General features: G+C 43.5%; 1 protein-coding gene across 40 annotated transcripts in view; it reads left to right on the top strand.

The window, feature by feature from the left end:
- Pfkfb2 (6-phosphofructo-2-kinase/fructose-2,6-biphosphatase 2) overlaps positions 1 to 24,183 on the top strand; it is a 54,839-nt gene that overhangs the window by 26,680 nt on the left and 3,976 nt on the right. For 6 of the 40 annotated variants that reach the window (XM_087580017.1, XM_087580018.1, XM_087580027.1 and 3 more), the window contains 5 exons: positions 654 to 758; positions 1,422 to 1,551; positions 2,242 to 2,304; positions 2,739 to 2,803; positions 9,938 to 10,184. In XM_087580017.1, the coding sequence (XP_087436143.1) occupies positions 654 to 758; positions 1,422 to 1,551; positions 2,242 to 2,304; positions 2,739 to 2,803; positions 9,938 to 10,003 (429 nt within the window). In that variant the 3' untranslated portion in view covers positions 10,004 to 10,184. 40 annotated transcript variants of the gene reach the window in all.

Raw genomic sequence — 24,183 nt, 5'->3', positions numbered from 1 at the left:
TTCTGGCATCTGCAGAGAACAGTGCTAACAAGCACTCATTTCATTTCCCTCCTTGGAAAAGGAAATGCCCAATCACCCAATTCTATAATGCTTGCTTTAATCAACTTGTCAGCACCTCTGAGCAAGTCCTCCATATTTCCCTTAGCAGTTCTTACCACTTATTCCAGATATACATTTCTTTTGTTTTATTGACACCAGGGCTCACTCTCAGCTCAGGTTGGCTGGGAACTTCCTGCCTCAGCATCTCAGAGGTTGAGAGACCAGGTGTGAATCACCATGCCCAGCTTAGACGATTTTCTTTCCATCCTTCTCCACCCTTTTATCCATCCCACAGGATTTCTCTTCCCCTCAGTTTCCTCCCCTCCTCTGATTCCTGCTCCTGGTACCCTGCAGACTCTTCCTGACCTGTGACTTCCCTTGTAGTAGTAGGATAGGGTGGTAGCTCAAGCTAGAGAAACCACCTCTCTCTACAGTGCCCCCATCCTATCCAGGGCACTTTGTGACACCCTGACATCCTGGCATAGACAGCTGCAGTGCAAGGGCTCAGCACAGGGCCTCAACACATAGTGGAGCAGTGGTGTTCTGAGATGTCGTCGTCCTCATCTGAGGTGGAGAGACTGCCTATGTCCTGACTCTGCTATGGCTCTTTGTAGGGCGTGTGTGAGGAGATGACTTATTCGGAGATCGAACAACGGTATCCAGAGGAATTTGCACTTCGAGATCAAGAGAAGTATCTGTATCGATATCCTGGTGGGGAGGTGAGTCTTCCCTCTGTGTAGCCGTCTAGTACTTTGCTGGGCACTGACCTGAAAGAGAGAAGAGAGGGTGGGTTAGGCACCATTTGTTAACCTGTCTTAGGTCAGACTGTTGAATTCAGCTCAGACCACCCGTGCCTGACACTTGATGAATTGGTTAAGCTCTCTAGGGAACAGGGTGAGAAGATCGAGTTGAGAATGTTGAGAATAAACATGATCCTGCATTTTCCATTCTGTTCCTGCTACTTCAAAGCAGATAGAGTCACCAAGTGAGTAGGAGTTACTTCCTTACCATGTCTGAGGCACTATCCTTCACTGTCGATGTGGCCCCTACCATAGGGAAGTGTGTGTGGCAAAGGTAAATAGATGAAATAGCGGAGGTTCAGGAAGCCTGCAGAACTCTTTTGTTGCTCTACACACTGCTTCTTTTAGTGCGTGTGAGGAAAAGAGAAATAAATTGAATTCACACTTAACATTCCTTGAACTGTGTGTTTGATCTAAATATTGCTTCTGAAAGATCTGAGTCTTCTTTAGAAACCAGGCCTGGGGCAGTTAGGCAACATAGAGGCACTCCATGAGTAGTCTCTTGACTCTGGAACTCAGCCACCAACTTGGCTGCCAGCATGCTCCTGGCCTCTTACCAGCTCTCCTTACTTCCCCTCAAAGTCATACCAGGACCTGGTGCAGCGGCTGGAGCCTGTGATCATGGAGCTGGAGCGGCAAGGCAACGTCCTCGTTATCTCTCACCAGGCTGTCATGCGCTGCCTCCTGGCCTACTTCTTGGATAAAGGCGCAGGTGCCATTTGAGGGAAGGAGTGGGGGAGGGGGTAAGCACAGCCAGAGGGATAGGCTAGACTTGGTGGCAGCCAGATTCCCTTTCTTCCACTCATACTAGAGTACATTCTTCAGGCAGCAGCGAGGAGCTCCCAGCAGTCATTGCTCCGTCACTGGTCACTTGAGTCTGCTGCCACAAGAGCTGGCCGTGGAGGACGGCTGATCGATGCTGCCTGAGGGGCCAGCCTCAGGCTGACATTACTGGCAGCATCAGGGCTGGTGGTCGAGCAGTCAGTTTGTCTCTCAGCTATGACAGATGGTTTATGAGAGCAGTCTTCACCCTTTGGGGTGGGAGAAGAGCACTTGTTTTAGGAAAGCTCTTTCTTTCCCCAGTCAGCAGGCCACTTGAAGCCTTTGACTGACTCTGAATGCTCAGTGGGCCATGGTCTTATTTCCAAGAGGCCTTGGCTTCAGGAACTGGCCTTTTTTGTCTGTATTTCAGATCTAGATTGCCCTTCCTTCCTTCCTTCCTGACCACTCAGTAGTATGGGTGACTCCTTTGGATTTGACAGTTTCCTGAATTAGGGGAGAAGTGGTACAACTCTAGGTGATGGTCAGGGTGAAAAAACTCATGAGCCCTTACATTCTCTCTCCCTCGCATGACCTTGTTCTGTAATACTAAGACTTCCCTCCTGGGTCCTCCTTCTTTCAGATGAGTTGCCGTACTTGAGGTGCCCCCTCCACATCATCTTCAAACTTACTCCTGTGGCCTATGGTAACTATGAGCATGAGTCAGTGAGAGGTGGGACCACGGACTGTCGGGATGCAGCAGTTGTCTAAGGGATGTTCCATTCGTTGCTTCTGCTTGAGAACAGCATGTGCACGAGTCTGGGAGTACACATATGCCCCAGTGTATGCTTTGCTATGCTGAGACTAAAGTGTTCTTTTGAGTTTGCTCTTGACGGCTTTTCTCTTTTCCTCCTCCTCTCTTTCTAACCTACCCCACTTTGTTGGTTGTTTATGTCTTGTGCTTGGTTTGGTTTGGTTTTGCTTTGGGGTTGGGGGGTCTCACACTAGTTGGTTCTAACTTGGAACTCCAGCTAGTGTGGGGCCTATGACAATCCACCTGCCTCAGCCTCCAAGTACTGGGTTTTCAGGGGGTGAGCCGTCATGCTTGGCTTTGACAGTTCTTCCTTCCTGTTTTTTCAGGTTGCAAAGTGGAAACAATTACACTGAATGTGGAAGCTGTGGACACACATCGTGACAAGCCAACTGTAAGTATTTTCTGCTCACCCTGAATCTTGGAATCAAGAGACTTGGGTTTCTTTTATGTACAAAACACAAATCCTGAATTCATGTTCTCTATGTCTCTTTACTTCCAAGAGGCAAAGATGAGGCAATTTTTAGTTCTTTTAAACGAGTACTTCTTTACGAATCTTAGCCTTGAAAGTTAGCATCTGGGAATTGAGTTCAATGTAGAAAGTGTTTGCAGAGGTAAAAAATGTACAAATTCCCTGCTGTACCCCTAGGGAAGCTTTCATTTACAAAGCAGGATTCAGGGGGGCATTGCCAGTGTATCAGTAGATGCAGGTCACCTCCATGGTCTGTTCTTGGCAACCAGTGTGGTTAAATAAACCCCTTTGTTGGTTCCCTTACTGCTCTTCAACATGATGGCCAGGCTTTTCCCATGACACCCCTTTTGTTCCTCCGGGGCTAGGGCCCAGACTATGACCTGTGTTCAGGAGGGCAGAAGGAGGAGCAGTTATGCTCAGGAGAGTTGTTTAACCTCTGTGGGTAAGGTTTTGGTATGGCTTTCATGTATGTGGTGTCCCTCCATTTCCAATCAGCACAACTTCCCCAAGAGCCAAACCCCTGTAAGGATGAGAAGGAACAGCTTTACGCCTCTGTCCAGTTCGAACACAATAAGGCGTCCAAGAAATTACAGTGTTGGGAGCCGACCCCTCAAGCCCCTCAGCCCTCTCCGTGCCCTGGATATGCAAGAAGGGGCGGACCAGCCGAAGACCCAAGTCAGCATTCCGGTGGTGTGACTGTGTGTTTCCTCCAGCTATGGCCTCTTGCCCTTGTCACTAATCAATCAAGAAGTCACTTAACTGTACCCCACTCCTGTCCCAGTGTTAATCTGAACATGGAATCTGAGCTCAGACGTGTGCAGAGCAGCCATTCTCTAGTGTAAACACCTCAGCCGGGGGCAGGATGGCAAGTTGGGTTTTTAGATGAGATGATCTGACAGAAGAGGAGCCAAGCATGAGTCATAGACTTGGTTCTTCTGTTTCCTGATGTCTGACCCCAGTCTTTGTGAAGTGTGTGTGTGTGTGTGTGTGTGTGTGTGTGTGTGTGTGTGTGTAAGGGAGGGTTGCTGGGAGGAGTGCTGAGTAGAGTGAGATGTAGCAACCTATCTGTCCCTCATGTGTGTCTTTAAATCTGTCTTCATATCCTTAACTTCCCTGTCCTATAGCTTCTCTTTGGGCTGTCTGGCGTGATGCATGACATTGTGATGTCTTAAAGTAAGGGACTGTTGATAGCTATCTAAGCCCCATTGGTGCTGTCTGCACGCTGGTCTGGGTCTGCACTGGGAGAGTCTTTTCCCTTCCCTTCTCCCTTCCTCTCCAGCCAGGTCCAGCAAGGGTCAGCCCAGGCTACAGAACATCTACAGAAAGCCCTGGAGTTTGCAAATGGACATAGGGTGAGAGCACTTGCCTCTTTTCATGAGAAACATTCCTAAGTTTTTGCTGCCCTGGGGAACTGGCTCGAAGAATATGGATATGTCTGGGTTTGTGTTCCTACTTAAAGAGCCAGACAGTCCTTTGCTGGCTATGAAATGGGCCCAGGCTGAGGTGAAGTCTAGTTCTTATGAATTTACAGTGAGAACTTTTGTTCTACAGCTCTCATTTTCTTTGCCATTCTGGTAATTCCTGTAGCCCATGACCTTTGGGGCTGTTTAAAAGCACCACTGAGTCCTGAATTTCTCCAGGCGAAAGTGAGGCTCTTCAGTAAGTTCAGCGAAGCAGCTCATTGTTTACCAGTACCTTTTGGAATAAAATTTCCTAAAGCTAAGGTTTTACACAAAAAATTATTCTTTGATCATGAAAAAAGTTTTGATGATGAATTTATAACCTGTCTTATTGTGGGCATTTTGTTTATATAAGAAAATATCACAATATTTCAAGAAGTCTTCTGGGGTTTGGCTCTTGAAAGTTTATATGTATCTATTTCTTGCTTGAAGGGGATTCTCCATATTTGCCCAGGGCCTTGTGTTTGCTAACTCTGCTGCTAAGCTCATTACCAGCCCACTCTGGTACATGTTTCTAAGGGACACATCTAAAGATCTCATGAGATTTTTCAGAAGAAACAGGGGATTCCCTACCTCTCAGTTTGTCATATGGGACCAGGTGTTGAGAAAGTTAGCAGTTTTCTTTGTTTTTGTCTTATTATAGAAAGCTTTTTGCCTAGTTCTTATCCAGAAACATTCCTTAGTCTGTGCTGTAGAATGTCTGAAATATCTACATACCTCTGTTCCCTTGAGACAGGCTGAGTACTGCTTTCGAACTCTAGAATTGGAGTCTTGATATTCGTTAAGAGTTAGTCCGAGGTTAAGAAGGCCCTGCGGAGCTGGAGAGATGGCTCAGTTATAACAGCACACGCTGCTCTTCCAGAGGCCCAAAGCTTGGTCCCTAGCATTCCCGTTGAGCTGCTTACAGCAGCCTGCAACTGCAGCTCTGGGGCGTCTATGCCTTCCTCTGGGCTCCCCAGGTATTTTCACACATGGAGTTTGTATACACAGAGACACACAAATACACATAAATAATACTGAAACTAAATCTTTTCAGTCCCACTTTATGAATCTGAATAGAAAAATACCAGTCTATTGGTATCTTAGACAAAGTATAAGACTGGAAATTATGAATTATTGGTTCTGAAAAGACAATTCTTTGGAATTAGGTTGACTGAGTAACCCTCTCAAAGGCAGGCTGCTTTGTTAGAAAGGTATTCTAGATTCTAGTCCCATCTTTTATCTTTGGCACTGCAAGGGGGATATGCAGGAAATTACTAACTAAACGCATGTTCTTGGATCCATGCTGAAAATGCCCTCACAGTGTAGTGCACTGAGATGGAAAGCACGGGCTGCTGACAGCTGCCCTTGAGCCCTTACCTCTGCTCCATCCAAGACACAGTCACTGGGAATTCCAGTCAGGCAGTGTGCACTGTCCCCCATTTGCCTTTGGTGGTGGGCTCTGGGTGTGGTGTGGAAAACACATACAAAATGACAAAACAAAAATGTCAGTTTCCTGGACCTGGTGATTACAAACAAAAACAAAACAAAACAACAACAACAGCAAAGGACCTTTGAGAGGTCAGGCTTGTACAGGTGTTGAAGGCTGACTTTCTGAGGTCAGATAAACCTTCTAAGGGCTTGTTCCTGGAGAAGACTGTCTTCCTCACTCTGCGGCCATTAAGTGCATGTGGTTCTTCATCTAGGGTGGATTTTTAAACACACACACACACACACACACACACACATGCACACACACACACACGCACACACACGCACACACCCATATGTATATTACATTTATACAAATATATACATATATCTGTGTGTATATACACACATGCATGCCACCATAACTAGAAAAAGGGATTATGAACTTGAAGGAGTGGGAGAAACCTTGGAAGAGTTTAATGGGGATCAGGAGGCCTAGAATACAGTACTCATGTGTGAAATATTAAAAATAAAATAAAAAGGCAAGAGATAGAATATTTGTGAAACAGTCTCACGTTCTGGAAGAGCTGACATTAGGGTAGAATATGGCTTGTCCTCTGATCGCTTCCTTGTTCTGTGGGCGTGAGACTGGAGGGGGTGGCGTGTCCTCCCACAGTGTGAGGATGAGGTGTGTGCGTGGTGTGGCTGGCACGTTTACACAGTTGCCTTGTCTACTGCTTAGTTATTGCAACTCTGGTCCAAACTGTCATTCAGTTTTTTTTCTGCTGCAAGGTAAGAGTAGTCCAGAGCTGCTGAGGTGGAAGAGGAAGAGCGTTGGTCTAACGGCTGCTGCGGGTCCAGCTCGTGAAAGGAGGCTTTTCTGACCACTTGGAATTGAGCTAGCCTGTTGTGAGTGCCGTCTTTAGGGGTGGACGCTCAGTGTGCTGCTTGCTCTTCATTCTCACCGTGTCAGTTCACTTGTACTCTGAGAAGGTCTGGGGAAGTCTTGTCATCCCTCTCCAGCAAGGACCAGAAGCTGGAACTGTGAGGCAGCAGGAGTTTCAGCTCCCTTCAGCTTTCAGAACAAGGTCCTTCAGAGTAGCTGAGCAGGAGTGGCGGGGAGACACGGAGTGGAAAGTACTCTAATCCCAGAGTTTAGGGAAGTTTTCCCTCTGCCCTTGTTACTTACTAGTGTGAGCTTTACCTGGATGTGCTGTGTCTGTGTGTCACAAACCCTGCAAAGAGAATATGACTTCTAGTGTACCTGGAGTTGAGGCTTTCAGTTTTCTCATGGGAAAAATAGGTGAAGACTTGAATCTACCTGTATAAAACAGGGAAGAAAAAATAATAGTTTATTTATTTATTTTTAACTCACAACTGAATGGGAGATAAAACCTGGGAAAATGGTGGGAGGGGTCCTGGAGATAAGGTTCAGTGATAGAGTTCTTGCCTATCCTATAGGAATCTGTGAGTTCCATCCCCAGTACTGCAGAAAACAAATACAAAAGACAAAACAATACTGAGTGAGAGAATCAGGAAAGGACTTGAAAGAGCAACTAGTACTGTCTGTCCTACCTTATTTCCAAATTAGAATTTACATTTACTGATGATTGGAGTAGAGCTTTTTCTCTTGGTAAATGAATCATTTTGTCATTTTTAGACATGCATTATGCTGTGTGCTTGCCATTAGTTCTGATTCCTAAGAAGGCAAAGTTAGGGATACAGCATGCTTCTGTTCCTAGAGCAAATGGTTGAGCATTTCAGACAAGGATCTACGTAATCCTTTTTGAAGTTGGTAGTTGATCTCCACACATCTTATTTAAAAAACAAACAGTATAATTGTTAGAAAATAAATCTGCCTGATGATTCTTCTGGAGACAGCTGTGTGATCTATGTCCCAGAGGAGCTCATTAGTGCTTGGAGTGACCGGTGGGCAGGAGAAAGATGCCAGGTAGTTGAGGCCGCTCTGAGTGGTGACGTTTCATGCACCCTTCACTACCTTGCCAGCTCAGAAGAATGCTGTGTTTGCTGTCAAATTTGTTTCAGTAAATCTCCCAGCTTTCCTAGATTGCCTTGTTTGTGTTTTAAGGCATTTCAACTTTAAAAATCCCTAACAGTTAAGCAGGACAGCTATGCAAGGTCTTGGCTCTTCCCCGGAGGTGACGGACACACATCAGAAGTGTGGCTAAGAATAGTTTTGTGGTGTCCAGAAGGCTAATGGTCTTTTTACCAGTAGTCCATCCTTCCTTATTGTGCTGACTGGTAGGATATGCACATGATTGTATTTCCTTGCTAGTATTCCTATAAGAAAAAAGTGAGCATTTTCCATGTTTCCTTTATGGAAAAGTTGTGTACACCATGACTTTTCACAGACAATATTGTATGACTGTGGTCCAACTTCTCATTATTTTTCAAAAGATGTAGGTTGTAGATTACTTGTGTAGCATTTTGTGATCCTAGTTTAGGTAATGCCAGAGGAGTTGTGACTTTACTTGAGGTCATTTTATCCAGTCTCCTGCTTTAGGGTAGAATTTTCCTTTTACTATCGATTCCTGAACCTTCTGCATCTTCTCCACCCTTCCCTGCTGTGGGCTGTAGTGTGCTCACTGAGAGTCTGCTGTTTTTAATCTACTCTTAATCTTACACAAAGGGAAATATCCTAAGAGTGGGTCAGACTCTTCCTTCCTGTGAGCCTTTCCCTGGCCCTGGGACTAATTTGCACGACTCGGTTTACAAACATTCTGAATTGTGTGTAGTCCACTTACTCAGATGTGGTTTTCCTGTGGCAGATGCAAAGGGCTGCTCACAAGTGGGCATGTGATGGAGAGACCTGAGCCTGCCTTGTTTGGATAGCAGTGGGCAGCATTGGGAAGCCCAGGAACAGTTTTATTGCAGATTTCCTAGGCACAGCTCTGCGGAAAGTGAAGATGTTAATCCTTAGTAGCATTCTGATTTATTCTCGTGATGTTGACAATGAAATCTTGCATCAGGTACATTTAAAGTATATAATTGTATTTGAACTGTGTTTTATGTGCATGTCTGTATAGAACGGGTTAATAAAATTGTTGAGTAACTTGAACTTATTGGAAGGCTTCTGGTTTTATTTTTATTTTTCGGTTTGTCTTCTGAGTTGTTCTTTCCACCTCCTGTCTTCTGAAGCTGCCTCACGCTTGCCAAGCAGAGCAACATAAGTTCTCAGATTGCTTCATGCCCGGTTATAGGCATGGCTCTCTTTCGCCACCTCCTGGGGGACGATGGGAGGGACACTATTGGTAGCAAGTAAATCAACTTTGGTAGTCATGCGCACTTTCTGGTACCTGTCCAAGAAATAAGAATTATAATAGACCATACAACACTTAACTTTTGTCATTTATTGTGCAGAAAAATTTGGAAGATCTTTCAGAATTCCCTGACCTGTTGTTTTTGCTGGTTCTAAGCAGACTTCAGCCTGCTTAGAAGTGAGACGGTACTTAACTTCTGGAGCAGGCAGATGGTTGGCCACTGTCCTTTTGCCTCATTCTACAGTGCTCTAGCGAGGACCAGAGCTCATTAGTAATGTAGAATCAGAGGCTTCCTCCAAAAACTACTAAACCAGGATTTTAACAGGATTACTAGGTGGTTGGATCCATAAGCACATTCAATACTTTAGAAACAAGCTTTCTAAGGGGAAGCATTTCTGACAAGGTAAATGTTAAATACCAGTTCAAGGTTAACCAAGCAGAGGTGGATCTACTCTGACTGCTCATGTCAGGGTGGAATAAGGTAACCATATCATTGGAACCCTTCTTAGAAGTGATATGACCTGTGGCTTCATTGGTACTGTGTGTGTGTGTGTGTGTGTGTGTGTGTGTGTGTGTGTGTGTGTGTGTGTGTGTGTGTGTGTGGTCTCTAGGCTGTTGCAGCCTGGATTACCACAGAGATCCAGCCCATCTGTGCTTTATATCTAAGACATGTAGCTTATGGTCCACATGCCCTATGACTGTCTTTCCCTTGTCAGGGAAAGAAGCCATTGAGGTTTACCTGAGTCCCCAGAGTCAAGGTGTGTGCAGGCACAGTAGTGACCTCACATGCACTTCGACATGGGGATGCCGCAACAGTGGCAGGGTTGGGGACGGATTCTTTTTACTTTTCTTTGTTCATCATTCGGCTGTGGTATAACAGCTTTGCTTCTCTTTCTGACCCCTAGGAAGTGGAGAATGTGCTGGCTAAGCATAGACGCCCCTCAATGGCATCCCTCACTTTGCTCTCCTGATGTGAGGCTGAGGCCAGACCTCTCCGAGGAACTGGATCTACCAAAAAGCTTGGCATGCCAGCATCCCTGAGGCTAGAACAGGAAGTTAAGTGGGAACGTCTCATTTGAGGCTACCAACAGTAAGGCGTGGGAAACCTTCACTGCATTTCTACCCCTCATGCCCAACAGGAACATTACTACACTGTGCCTCAAAAAGTCGTCAACAGCCTGAACAAGTTAGTTCTTGTCTCTTTTGAACCAAATTTGCAAATGCCATTCTAACAGAGGCATTCAGCATTCTACCTGTGGCCGACTGACTGCATCCTTAGCTGGAGATTTGCCTAATGTGTGAATGCACTGCTTCAGAATTGGTTTCTAGATGAGGGTGAACTTCAGGAAGCCTTTTCTGCTCCATGAGAGCTGCTCTTTTCACCGGACGGAGGAGAGCAGGGTGAAGTGCAGTCTGAGTGCTAGTGGTCGCCTCCTGCAGTGTGGGAGATGAGACAGAGCACCAGGTGAATGGAGGGCGTCGGAAACTAAGCTCGCAAGTGCTCTTCTCTGGTAGCAGAAGAGTAGTGTCCATGGTTCCCTTCCCACATAGAGAAGTTTTCCTTGTTCCATATCCTTTGGTGCAGGGTCTGGCTGCTGGACTTCCCCAAAGGGACCAACCCTTACATTCTCTCGTAGCTACTGTTTTCTCTCTGAGGCTTGTAACTCACACAGATAGACAGGACTGAACCAGTGCCTCCTGAGGGGTTGGGACTGAAGGGACCATCTCCAACCCATGAAGAAATAGAGATGGCTTCTTTTTTTTTTAAATTTCAAAATAGGCAGAAGCAGCCATGCCCCTGTGTCTAGTTGATGTCGTCTGTGGAAAGCTGTGCCTGTGCCTGCGGGAGCAGTGGGCCTATGCTCGGTGCCTGTTGACGCTGTCACTCCTGTGATCAGCAGGTCTCCCACAGCACGTGGCAGATGCGGCAAAGCCGTGGGGCATCTATGAGTGAGTGTCTCCTTCAGAAGAATCCGATTGCTGTCCGCAGGTCACTGAGTGTCTGATGCATACTCACTATTACCATGAGGGCACCCCTAGTGTTACTTCTGAAGAAGAATGCAGAAGCCACAAAGTGTACTGTACCTCACCAGTGTTACTGTGGTTCTTTGTTCCATTTCACTGAAGCTGCACACTTGTTGGGCAGAAAGATAAGTAGCAAGAAAAGTAATAAAATGTGCTTTTTCTAAATGTTCTTTCATACTGTAGACAATACTGGAGACTGTTACCCAAGGAGGATGTGATGAGCTGCTGGCAGTTCACTGACTCCCAGGCTGCTGCTTGCTTTCTATGTATGCATGTCCCCGGAGAGAGGCTCCCTCCTCCCTCTGCCTGGGACAGGCGTTTCCCCGTGGCTGATGCAGCATACTGTACTACAGGGTTTTTTTTCTTGTGGTATAGGATGCTCTCTGCATTGAAGTGCACCCCTTTCTGATGATCAGATGGTATTTTTATGAAGCTATTTATTTTGTGTGAGTTTGCATGTATTTATCAGAATGTCATTTCTGTTCTCAGTGTTCTGCTAGCATTGTAGGCGGCTTGAACGCTGAGCCTAATGTCTATAGTATTACCTTAAGTTAAATGTGTAGAGCGTAAATGTTTGTATATGTCAAAGAATGGTAACTGTTATGACTGTAGATTTTTCAATTTTTTTTCTTATTGATTTTATTATAAACCAAGAAATGTATTTCTCTGGAAAACAGGTTCTCTCTTAGATAAGTAAAACCATGCTAAAATATCTCAACAACATATACTGCTTTTGTAATAAGAAAATAAAGTTATTTTTAATTAAAAGGTACAATGAAATTTTCAATTCGCATGCAAAAACACATCATTTGATACATTACATATGCACAAAATATTAACATTTTCCAAAATGTACTTGAAAGTTTATTAAGGATGTTTGAAATTATTAAATGGTATCTGTTTCCAGCTATTGTGGTGTTTCAGTTAGTAACTATCAAGTTTCTCTAGCATTTCAAAGTCAATAGGATTGTTATAGACATTTGTTACTACTAGTCTAGACATTTATTCATTGATTTACAAATATTTAGCAGCTTCCTGTTGATTGCCCCGTAATGACTCAAACTAGTAATAACTAGTGCCCAACAACGCCGTCCTCCGCTACATGTGCAGCTGGAGCCATGGGTCTGTCCATGTGTGCTCTTTGGATGGTGGTTTAGTCCCTGGGAGCTCCGGTTGGTTGGTATTGTTCTTATGGGGTTGTAAGTCCCTTTAGCTTCTTCAGTCCTTTCTCTAACTCCTCCAATGGGGACCACATTCTCAATTCAATGGTTGGCTGAGAGCCTCCAGTTCCTAGAGGAAGGCACAAACAAGTCAGGTTAAACATACTTCCTTAAGTTTTGGGGGAGGGGTATTAATAGCCTTGGAGGCCATTGAGGCCCTTTTCCTGGTTGAAGAGCCCACCTCTGGTTTTCTTGATGACACTAGAAGGGCAGGCCCAGTACGGTTTCAATTACTGTATGAAAAGATGGCGGTGCCTGGGCATTGTTGAGTTCTATTAAGGTAACGCTACTTCCTCCTGATCAAAGAAACAGGATCTAAGCTTTACCTCTGTCCTTGGGTAGAGACCTGACATTCCGAGCCTCCCAAAACATTATATACTATTGTCTGCTGTTAAGAGTTAAATAACTGGACCTGTCAATCAACTAGCCAGGAGTCCACCCATAGGAAATCTGGTTTGTTTGATGCAATGTTAAGGAGAGGGGGGGAATAATAATAAAATCAGGCAGTGTGGTGGTTTGAATATATTTGGCCCAGGGAGTGGCACTATTAGGAGGTGTACCCTTGTTGAACGAAGCATGTTACTCTGGGAGTGGGCTTTTGAGACCCTTCTCCTAGCTACCCAGAAGACAGTGTTCTCCTGGTTCCCTTCAGAACAAGATGTAGAACTCTCAGCACCTCCAGCCTCAAGCCTGCCTGGATGCTGCCATGTTTCCTGTCTTGATGATAATGGACTGAACCCCTGAACCTGTAAGCCAGGCCCAGTTAAATGCTGTCTTTATAAGAGTTGATTTGATCATGGCGTCTCTTCAAAGCACTGGAAACCGTAAGACAAAAGTTGGTACCAGGGATAGGAGTATTTCTCTGAGAGGCCTTACCATTTTTTTGTTTGGAGGAATGTGGATTTTGGGACTTTGGATTTGGGGGATAGTGGAATGCTTTAAGTGGGGTTTAATGGACCATTGGTAAGAGTAGGAATACATTGGTGCTGATGGTGATTTGAACTGTGTAGATTTGGTCCAAGAGTTTTCAATGGAGAAGTTAGTATGTGGCCTAGAAACTGTTGTTGCATGTATTTTTAAAAAATACTACCTCCTTTCCCGGGAGCTGCTGCCAGTGCTCTGGCCCCTCCCGGTTCCCTTTTGTCCATCAGTTTATTTTCACCAAGTGCCCAGCACCTACCCAGTTTCCCTCTCTCCCCACCTTTGCTCAACAGATGAAAAACACCCAGACAGCTTTTATTACTTTACAATTGCTGAGCTCAAATACCTCCCGCCTGGAAATGTATTCCCTTAGTAATTTAGTATCCCCATCTCTTCTCCTGCCCTAAGCTTAATGGCTCAAATCAGCTAGCCTCCACTGATCTCCTTGGCTATCTGGTGGTGGAGGCTGCCGGTTCTAGCTTCCCCAAGATTTTTTTTTTTAATGGGATATATTTTTTTTCTTTTTTTTTTCTTTTTTTTTTTTATTATTAACTTGAGTATTTCTTATATACATTTCGAGTGTTATTCCCTTTCCCAGTATCCGGGCAAACATCCCCCTCCCCCCTCCCCTTCCTTATGGGTGTTCCCCTCCCAACCCTCCCCCCATTGCCGCCCTCCCCCCACCAGTCTAGTTCACTGGGGGTTCAGTCTTAGCAGGACCCAGGGCTTCCCCTTCCACTGGTGCTCTTACTAGGATATTCATTGCTACCTATGAGGTCAGAGTCCAGGGTCAGTCCATGTATAGTCTTTAGGTAGTGGCTTAGTCCCTGGAAGCTCTGGTTGCTTGGCATTGTTGTACATATGGGGTCTCGAGCCCCTTCAAGATCTTCCAGTTCTTTCTCTGATTCCTTCAACGGGGGTCCTATTCTCAGTTCAGTGGTTTGCTGCTGGCATTCGCCTCTGTATTTGCTGTATTCTGGCTGTGTCTCTCAGGAGCGATCTACATCCGGCTCCTGTCGGTCTGCACTTCTTTGCTTCATCCATCTTGTCTAATTGGGTGGCTGTATATGTATGGGCCACATGTGGGGCAGGCTCTGAATGGGTGTTCCTTCTGCCTCTGTTTTAATCTTTGCCTCTCTCTTCCCTGCCAAGGGTATTCTTGTTCCCCTTTTAAAGAAGGAGTGAAGCATTCACATTTTGATCATCCGTCTTGAGTTTCATTTGTTCTAGGCATCTAGGGTAATTCAAGCATTTGGGCTAATAGCCACTTATCAATGAGTGCATACCATGTATGTCTTTCTGTGATTGGGTTAGCTCACTCAGGATGATGTTTTCCAGTTCCAACCATTTGCCTACGAATTTCATAAACTCGTTGTTTTTGATAGCTGAGTAATATTCCATTGTGTAGATGCACCACATTTTCTGTATCCATTCCTCTGTTGAAGGGCATCTGGGTTCTTTCCAGCTTCTGGCTATTATAAATAAGGCTGCAATGAACATAGTGGAGCACGTGTCTTTTTTATATGTTGGGGCATCTTTTGGGTATATGCCCAAGAGAGGTATAGCTGGATCCTCAGGCAGTTCAATGTCCAATTTTCTGAGGATCCTCCAGACTGATTTCCAGAATGGTTGTACCAGTTTGCAATCCCACCAACAATGGAGGAGTGTTCCTCTTTCTCCACATCCTCGCCAGCATCTGCTGTCCCCTGAGTTTTTGATCTTAGCCATTCTCACTGGTGTGAGGTGAAATCTCAGGGTTGTTTTGATTTGCATTTCCCTTATGACTAAAGAGGTACTTTATATTATTTGGGTCTATTATGAAGGGTGTCGTTTCCCTAATTTCTTTCTCGGCTTGTTTCTCTTTTGTATAGAGGAAGGCAACTGATTTATTTGAGTTAATTTTATACCCAGCCACTTTGCTGAAGTTGTTTATCAGCTTTAGTAGTTCTCTGGTGGAACTTTTGGGATCACTTAAATATACTATCATATCATCTGCAAATAGTGATATTTTGACTTCTTCTTTTCCGATCTCTATCCCCTTGACCTCCTTTTGTTGTCTGATTGCTCTGGCTAGAACTTCAAGAACTATATTGAATAAGTAGGGAGAGAGTGGGCAGCCTTGTCTAGTCCCTGATTTTAGTGGGATTGCTTCAAGTTTCTCTCCATTTAGTTTAATGTTAGCAATTGGTTTGCTGTATATGGCTTTTACTATGTTCAGGTATGGGCCTTGAATTCCTATTCTTTCCAGGACTTTTATCATGAAGGGGTGTTGAATTTTGTCAAATGCTTTCTCAGCGTCTAATGAAATGATCATGTGGTTTTGTTCTTTCAGTTTGTTTATATAATGGATCACGTTGATGGTTTTCCATATATTAAACCATCCCTGCATGCCTGGGATGAAGCCTACTTGGTCATGGTGGATGATTGTTTTGATGTGCTCTTGGATTCGGTTTGCCAGAATTTTGTTGAGTATTTTTGCGTCGATATTCATAAGGGAAATTGGTCTGAAGTTCTCTTTCTTTGTTGTGTCTTTGTGTGGTTTAGGTAGAAGAGTAATTGTGGCTTCGTAGAAGGTATTCGGTAGTGATCCATCTGTTTCAATTTTGTGGAATAGTTTGGATAATATTGGTATGAGGTCTTCTCTGAAGGTTTGATAGAATTCTGCACTAGACCCGTCTGGACCTGGGCTCTTTTTGGTTGGGAGACCTTTAATGACTGCTTCTATTTCCTTAGGAGTTATGGGGTTGTTTAACTGGTTTATCTGTTCCTGATTTAACTTCGGTACCTGGTATCTGTCTAGGAAATTGTCCATTTCCTGAAGATTTTCAAGTTTTGTTGAATATAGGTTTTTATAGTAAGATCTGATGATTTTTTTGAATTTCCTCTGAATCTGTTGTTATGTCTCCCTTTTCATTTCTGAATTTGTTAATTTGGACGCACTCTCTGTGTCCTCTCGTTAGTCTGGCTAAGGGTTTATCTATCTTGTTGATTTTCTCAAAGAACCAACTTTTGGTTCTGTTGATTCTTTCTATGGTCCTTTTTGTTTCTACTTGGTTGATTTCAGCTCTGAGTTTGATTATTTCCTGCCTTCTACTCCTCCTGGGTGTATTTGCTTCTTTTTGTTCTAGAGCTTTTAGGTGTGCTGTCAAGCTGCTGACATATGCTCTTTCCTGTTTCTTTCTGCAGGCACTCAGCGCTATGAGTTTTCCTCTTAGCACAGCTTTCATTGTGTCCCATAAGTTTGGGTATGTTGTACCTTCATTTTCATTAAATTCTAAAAAGTTTTTAATTTCTTTCTTTCTTTCTTCCTTGACCAGGTTATCATTGAGTAGAGCATTGTTCAATTTCCACGTATATGTGGGCATTCTTCCTTGATTGTTATTGAAGACCAGTTTTAGGCCGTGGTAGTCCGATAGCACGCATGGGATTATTTCTATCTTTCTGTACCTGTTGAGGCCCGTTTTTTGACCAATTATATGGTCAATTTTGGAGAAAGTACCATGAGGAGCTGAGAAGAAGGTATATCCTTTTGCTTTAGGATAGAATGTTCTATAAATATCCGTTAAGTCCATTTGGCTCATGACTTCTCTTAGTCTGTCTACATCTCTGTTTAATTTCTGTTTCCATGATCTGTCCATTGATGAGAGTGGGGTGTTGAAATCTCCCACTATTATTGTGTGAGGTGCAATGTGTGTTTTGAGCTCTAGTAAGGTTTCTTTTGCATATGTAGGTGCCCTTGTATTTGGGGCATAGATATTTAGGATTGAGAGTTCATCTTGGTGGATTTTTCCTTTGATGAATATGAAGTGTCCTTCCTTATCTTTTTTGATGACTTTTAGTTGAAAATTGATTTTATTTGATATTAGAATGGCTACTCCAGCTTGCTTCTTCTGACCATTTGCTTGGAAAGTTGTTTTCCAGCCTTTCACTCTGAGGTAATGTCTGTCTTTGTCTCTGAGGTGTGTTTCCTGTAGGCAGCAGAATGCAGGGTCCTCGTTCCGTATCCAGTTTGTTAATCTATGTCTTTTTATTGGGGAGTTGAGGCCATTGATGTTGAGAGATATTAAGGAATAGTGATTATTGCTTCCCGTTATATTCATATTTGGATGTGAGGTTATGTTTGTGTGCTTTCATTCTCTTTGTTTTGTTGCCAAGACGATTAGTTTCTTGCTTCTTCTAGGGTATAGCTTGCCTCCTTATGTTGGGCTTTACCATTTATTATCCTTTGTAGTGCTGGATTTGTAGAAAGATATTGTGTAAATTTGGTTTTGTCATGGAATATCTTGTTTTCTCCATCTATGTTAATTGAGAGTTTTGCAGGATACAGTAACCTGGGCTGGCATTTGTGTTCTCTTAGGGTCTGTATGACATCAGTCCAGGATCTTCTGGCCTTCATAGTTTCTTGCGAAAAGTCTGGTGTGATTCTGATAGGTCTGCCTTTATATGTTACTTGACCTTTTTCCATTACTGCTTTTAATATTCTTTCTTTATTTTGTGCGTTTGGTGTTTTGACAATTATGTGACGGGAGATGTTTCTTTTCTGGTCCAATCTATTTGGAGTTCTGTAGGCTTCTTGTATGCCTATGGGTATCTCTTTTTTTAGGTTAGGGAAGTTTTCTTCTATGATTTTGTTGAAGATATTTACTGGTCCTTTGAGCTGGGAGTCTTCACTCTCTTCTATACCTATTATCCTTAGGTTTGATCTTCTCATTGAGTCCTGGATTTCCTGTATGTTTTGGACCAGTAGCTTTTTCCGCTTTACATTATCTTTGACAGTTGAGTCAATGATTTCTATGGAATCTTCTGCTCATGAGATTCTCTCTTCCATCTCTTGTATTCTGTTGGTGAGGCTTGTATCTACAGCTCCTTGTCTCTTCTTTTGGTTTTCTATATCCAGGGTTGTTTCCATGTGTTCTTTCTTGATTGCTTCTATTTCCATTTTTAGTTCCTTCAACTGTTTGATTGCATTTTCCTGGAATTCTTTCAGGGATTTTTGCGATTCCTCTCTGTAGGCTTCTACTTGTTTATTAATGTTTTCCTGTGTTTCCCTAAGGGAGTTCTTCATGTCTTTCTTGAAGTCCTCCAGCATCATGATCAAATATGATTTTGAAACTAGATCTTGCTTTTCTGGTGTGTTTGGATATTCCATGTTTGTTTTGGTGGGAGAATTGGGCTCCGATGATGCCATGTAGTCTTGGTTTCTGTTGCTTGGGTTCCTGCGCTTGCCTCTCACCATCAGATTATCTCTAGTGTTACTTTGTCCTGCTATTCTGACAGTGGCTAGACTGTCCTATAAGCCTCTGTGTCAGGAGTGCTGTAGACCTGTTTTCCTCTCTTTCAGTCAGTTATGGGGACAGAGTGTTTTGCTTTCGGGCGTGTAGTTTTCCTCTCTACAGGTCTTCAGCTGTTCCTGTGGGCCTGTGTCTTGAGTTCACCACGCAGCTTTCTTGCAGCAGAAAGGTTGGTCTTACCTGTGGTCCCGAGGCTCAAGTTCGCTCGTGGGGTGCTGCCGAAGGGCTCTCTGCAGTGGCAGCAACCAGGAAGATATGCGCCGCCCCTTCCGGGAGCTTCAGTGCACCAGGGTTCCAGATGGCCTTTGGTGTTTTCCTCTGGCGTCCGAGATGTGTATGCAGAGTGCAGTCTCTTCTGGTTTCCCAGGCGTGTCTGCCTCTCTGAGGGTTTAGCTCTCCCTCTTACGGGATTTGGGTGCAGAGAACTGTTTATCCGGTCTGTTTCCTTCAGGTTCTGGCAGTGTCTCAGGCAGGGGTCCTGCCGCTCCTGGGCCCTCCCCCACGGGAGCCCAGAGGCCTTATACAGTTTCCTCTTGGGCCAGGGATGTGGGCAGGGGTGGGCAGTGTTGGTGGTCTCTTCCGCTCTGCAGCCTTAGGAGTGCCCACCTGACCAGGCGGTGAGGTCTCTTTCCCACAGGGTCTCAATGGGATATATTTTTATTTACGTGTCAAATGTTATCCCCTTTTCCAATTTCCTATCCCATTTCCTTCTTCTTCTATGAGGGTGTTCCCCCACCCAACCACCCACCCCTTCCCACCTCCCCGCCCTGACATTCCCTTGGGGGGTTGAGCCTTGGCAGGACTAAGAAGGGCTTCTCCTCCTATTGGTGCCCAACAAAGCCGTCCTTTGCTACATATGCAGCTGGAGCTATAGGTCTGTCCATGTGTGCTCTTTGGATGGTGGTTTAGTCCCTGGGAGCTCTGGTTGGTTGGTATTGTTCTTATGGGGTTGCAAACCCCTTCAGCTCCTTCAGTCCTTTCTCTAACTCCTCCAATGGGGACCACATTCTCAATTCAATGGTTGGCTGCGAGCCTCCGCCTCTGTATTTGTCAGGCTCTGGCAGAGCCTCTCAGGGGACAGCTATATCAGGCTCCTGTCAGCATGCACTTCTTGACATCAGCATATTGTCTGGGTTTGGTGGCTGTATGTGTATGGGCAGGATCCCCAGGTGGGGCAGTCTCTGGATGGCCTTTCCTTCAGTTTCTGTTCCAAACTTTGTCTCTATATTTCCTCCTATTAATATTTTTTTTTGTTTCCCCTTTTAAGAAGGACAGAAGCAACCTTCCCTGAGATCAAATATGATTGTTTCGTGCTTCCCCTTCCAAAGTCTATCTGAAAATTCCCCTCTCTTTCCCCATGTCTTCTTTTTCCTCCTGGATCCCACCTGTCCCTTCTGTCCAGCAATTGGCTCCAGGTCTTCTTTATTGACAGGATCAAGAACCAATTAGCAAACCAGACCTTAATATCAGTACCTCCTCCTGCAGACTTCTTGTGATATTTCAGTGAAGAACATGGCTGTTTTTTGCCATTGTCCAAAGAGTCCGAAGCTTAGGTGAAGAGATTTAGATTAATTGCTTCAATAAAGGAAGACTCAAAACAGCCTGGTATAAATTCTGTTGTTTGGTTACTAAAGTTCCCTCTTATGAAGAGTATTTTAATGAAAAGGAACAAACTGAGAAAGGAAAAATACAAAATGTATTGTTCATAAAGTAAAGGGGCACCAAGAAGTAGAAGGGAGCTTAATACCATGCTCAACGTTATTAAATGGAATTAAGGGAGTGCTTTATAGCAAACAAGATCCCACCCAGTTAAGCTTATTGTTTATGTGTTTGCAGTTGAACAAAGGATTGTTATATTATGCTAGGCGTTGTTACCTGGTTATAGTTTCTATTTGGTCTTTTAATCTGAAATGAACTACAATCTGGAAAATGGAAGGCACAAGCTTGAAGCTGGAAGGCATAGTGACCATGAAAAGTTTAGGCCCAGGCATGTTGGTACATGCCTTTAATCCCAGGAGACAGAGGCAAGGAGACCTCTGAGTTCAAAGCAAGCCTGGTAGAGAGCAATTTCCAGATAAAGAAAAGCTTAAGCCCAAATATGGTGGTATGCAGCATTCAGGAGACGGAGCCATGCTGCAGGTCTCTAAGTTCAATCTACAGAGCAAGTTCCAGGACAGCCAAGCTTAGGCAGTTGGAAAACAGAAAGCTGGTAATAATGTAATAGAACAAAGGGACCATATTCCAGCTCCAGCAAGTAGCAAAACTCTGCAGCTTTGGCCATGTGGCTCTAACTTTTTAGAATCAAGAATAGAAAGGACTATTTGGACAATTGTTGCTGGTTAGCTGGAGGCAAGAAATTAAGAAATGACCGGCATTTCTGAGTTGAAATCTGGGAAGTGTTTTCTGAGAGGACAAAGAAGCTATGTTCCAGAGATAAAGCCATGTGATGCATCTGGACTTGATAATGAGTAAGAATCACCCAGGTGGTGGTGTTTTGAAGGCATGAAGGGGTCATAAAGAGCAGCTGGGGCTTGGTACTGTGAGAGGCCAGAACACCACTGGTGAAGGTGTAGCCTCAGCTGGATTTCATGGCCCAGGACTGAAGGGGTCAGGCAAAGAAGTTGGGCCTATGAGAGGCTGTTGGTGAAGCCTAATTGCAATGAAAAAACCCCAGTGTATTAGAGATGCTAGTTTCATGGGATGACCACCAAAAATAGCAGCAGCAGTGGAGTGGATCCACCAGAGCCTCGAGTTCTACAGAGGGCAGAGTTATAGAAGTGACTCAAGCTCTTTAGATAAGTTCAGAAAATCATGTATGGATTCCAGATACTGGAACGAGAAGCTGTAACATTGAAGTTACCTTGGAAATCCCAAGATGTTTGAGATACCAGAACTATGGGATACCTGCAAAGGAAAGCTACCAATAGGGAGTTGAACCAGCCCAAGAGAACGATGTTTGTTGCTGCTGAATGCCAGATCTGCCAAAACAGCAGTTAACAAAGATGAAAAGAGTTGAAGACCTGAAGAATGCTTTGACTTTGGACATGGAGACCAAGTTTAGAGTTTGTTCCGATCGTTTTTGGTCTTGCTTTGTCCCAGTATTTCCTCACTGTGACTTTTTTGGAATAGTAAAGTATATTTTATGATGTTGGAGGTATGTAATATATATTTTGATTTTATAGGCGATTACAGTTAAGTGATTGGATGAATCTCAGAGGAGACTGAAATTTGGACTTTTAACATTAAGACTGTTATAGACTATGGGTACTCTTTTTTTTATGACTGGCATTTCTTTTTTATTGGACATTTTTTAATTTACATTTCAAAGGTTATCCCCTTTCCAAATTTCCTCTCCATAAACACCCTATCACACCTCTCCCCCTCTTCTATGAGGCTGTTCTCCCTCCCCAGCCACATACCCCTTCCCACCTCCCTGCCCTGATATTCCCCTACACTGGGGGTTCCAGCCTTGGCAGGACCAAGGGCTTCTCCTTGCATCGGTGCACAACAAGGCCGTCCTCTGCTACATATGCAACTGGAGCCATGGGTCTGTTCATGTGTACTCTTTGGGTGGTGGTTTAGTCCTTGGGAGCTCTGGATGCACAGTACTGATGTTCTTATGGGGTTCAGTCCTTTCTCTAACTCCTCCAACAGGGAGCCCATTCACAGTTCACTGGATTGCTGCTAGTGTTCGCCTCTGTATTTGTCAAAAATGTTATATTTTTTCCACTCTATGGTTTTAGCTCTTTTGTCAAAGATCAAGTGACTATAGGTGTGTGGGTTCATTTCTGGGTCTTCAATGATCTACCTGCCTGTCTCTTTACCAATACCATACAGTTTTTATTACTATTGCTCTGCAATATTGCTTGAAGTCAGGGATGGTGATTCCCCCAGAAGTTCTTTTATTGTTGATGATAGTTTTTGTTATCCTGTTTTTTTTTTTTTTGGTTATTCCAAATGAATTTGCAAATTGCTCTTTCTAACTCTATGAAGAATTGAGTTCGAAATTTTGATGAGAATTGCATTGAACCTGTAGACTGCTTTTGGCAAAATGGCCATTTTTACTATATAAATCCTGCCAATCCATGAGCATGGGAGAATTTTCCATCTTCTGAGATCTTCAATTTCTTTCTTCAAAGAGTCGAAGTTCTTGTCATATAGATCTTTCTTGCTTGGCTAGAGTCACACCGAGGTATTTTATGTTATTTGTGACTATTGTGAAGGGTGTCATTTCTATAATTTCTTTCTCAGCCTGTTTATCCTTTGAGTAGAGAAAGGCTACTGATTTGAATTAATTTTATATCCAGCCACTTTGCTGAAGTTGTTTATCAGGCCTAGTAGTTCTCTGGTGGAACTTTTGGGGTCACTTACGTGTACTATCATATCATTTGCCAATAGTGATATTTTGACTTCTTCCTTTCCCATTTGTATCCTTTTGACCTCCTTTAATTGTCTGGCTAGGACTTTGAGTCCTATGTTGAATAAGTAGGGAGACAATGGACAGCCTTGTCTAGTCACTTATTTTAGTGGAATTGCTTCAGGTTTCTCTCCATTTAGTTTGATGTTGGCTACTGGTTTGCTGTATATTGCTTGCTTTTACTATGTTTAGGTATGGGGCTTGAATTCCTGATCTTTCCAAGACTTTTAACATGAAGGGGTGTTGAATTTTGCCAGATGCTTTCTCAGCATCTAATGAGATGATCGTGTGGTTTTTTCCCTTCAATTTGATTATATAGTAGATTATGTTGATGAATTTCTGTATATTGAACCATCCCTGGATCCCTGGGATGAAGCCTATTTGATCATGATGGATGATTGTTTTGATATGTTCTTGGATTCAGTTTGTGAGGATTTTATTGAGTATTTTTGCTTTGATATTCATAAGGGAAATTGATTGGAACTTTTCTTTCTTCATTGGGTCTTTGTGTGGTTTAGGTATAAGCATAATTGTGGCTTCATAGAAGGAATTGGGTAGTGTTCCTTCTGTTTCTATTTTGTGGAATAGTTTGGACAGTATTGGTATGAGGTCTTCTATGAAGGTCTGATAGAATTCTGCATTAAACCTATCTAGTCCTGGGCTTTTTTTTGGTTGGGAGACTTTTAATGACTGCTTCTATTTCTTTAGGAGTTTTGGGACTGTTTAGATGGTTTATCTGATCCCAATTTAACTTTGGCACCTGGTATCTATTTAGAAAATTGTCCATTTCACATTTCATCCAGATTTTCCAGTTTTGTTGAATAAAGGCTTTTGTAGTAGGATCTGATTTTTTTGTTTTGTTTTGTTTTGTTTTCCTCAGATTCTGTTGTTACGTCTTCCTTTTCATTTCTGATTTTGTTAAGTTGAATATTCTGTGCCCTCTGGTTAGTCTGGCTAAGGGTTTATCTATCTTGTTGATTTTCTCAAAGAACCAGTTTCTGGTTTTGTTGATTCTTTGTATAGTCTTTTTTGTTTCTACTTGATTGATTTCAGCCCTGAGTTTATTTCTTGCCTTCTCCTCCTGGGTGTATTTGCTTCTTTTTGTTCTAGAGTGCTTTTAGGTGTGCTATCAAGCTGCTAGTGTATACTCTCTCCTGTTTCTTTTTGGAGGCAATCAGAGCTATGAGTTGTCCTCTTAGCACAGCTTTCATCGTGTCCCATAAGTTTGGGTATGTTGTGCCTTTATTTTCATTAAATTCTAAAAAGTCTTTAATTTC

The sequence above is a fragment of the Rattus norvegicus genome, chromosome 13, assembly GCF_021556685.1.
Source record: "Rattus norvegicus strain SHRSP/BbbUtx chromosome 13, alternate assembly SHRSP_T2T, whole genome shotgun sequence".
NCBI classification, from domain to species: Eukaryota; Metazoa; Chordata; class Mammalia; order Rodentia; family Muridae; genus Rattus; species Rattus norvegicus.
The sequence above is the reverse complement of the archived record's forward strand: the minus strand, read 5'-3'. Positions and strand labels throughout refer to the sequence as shown.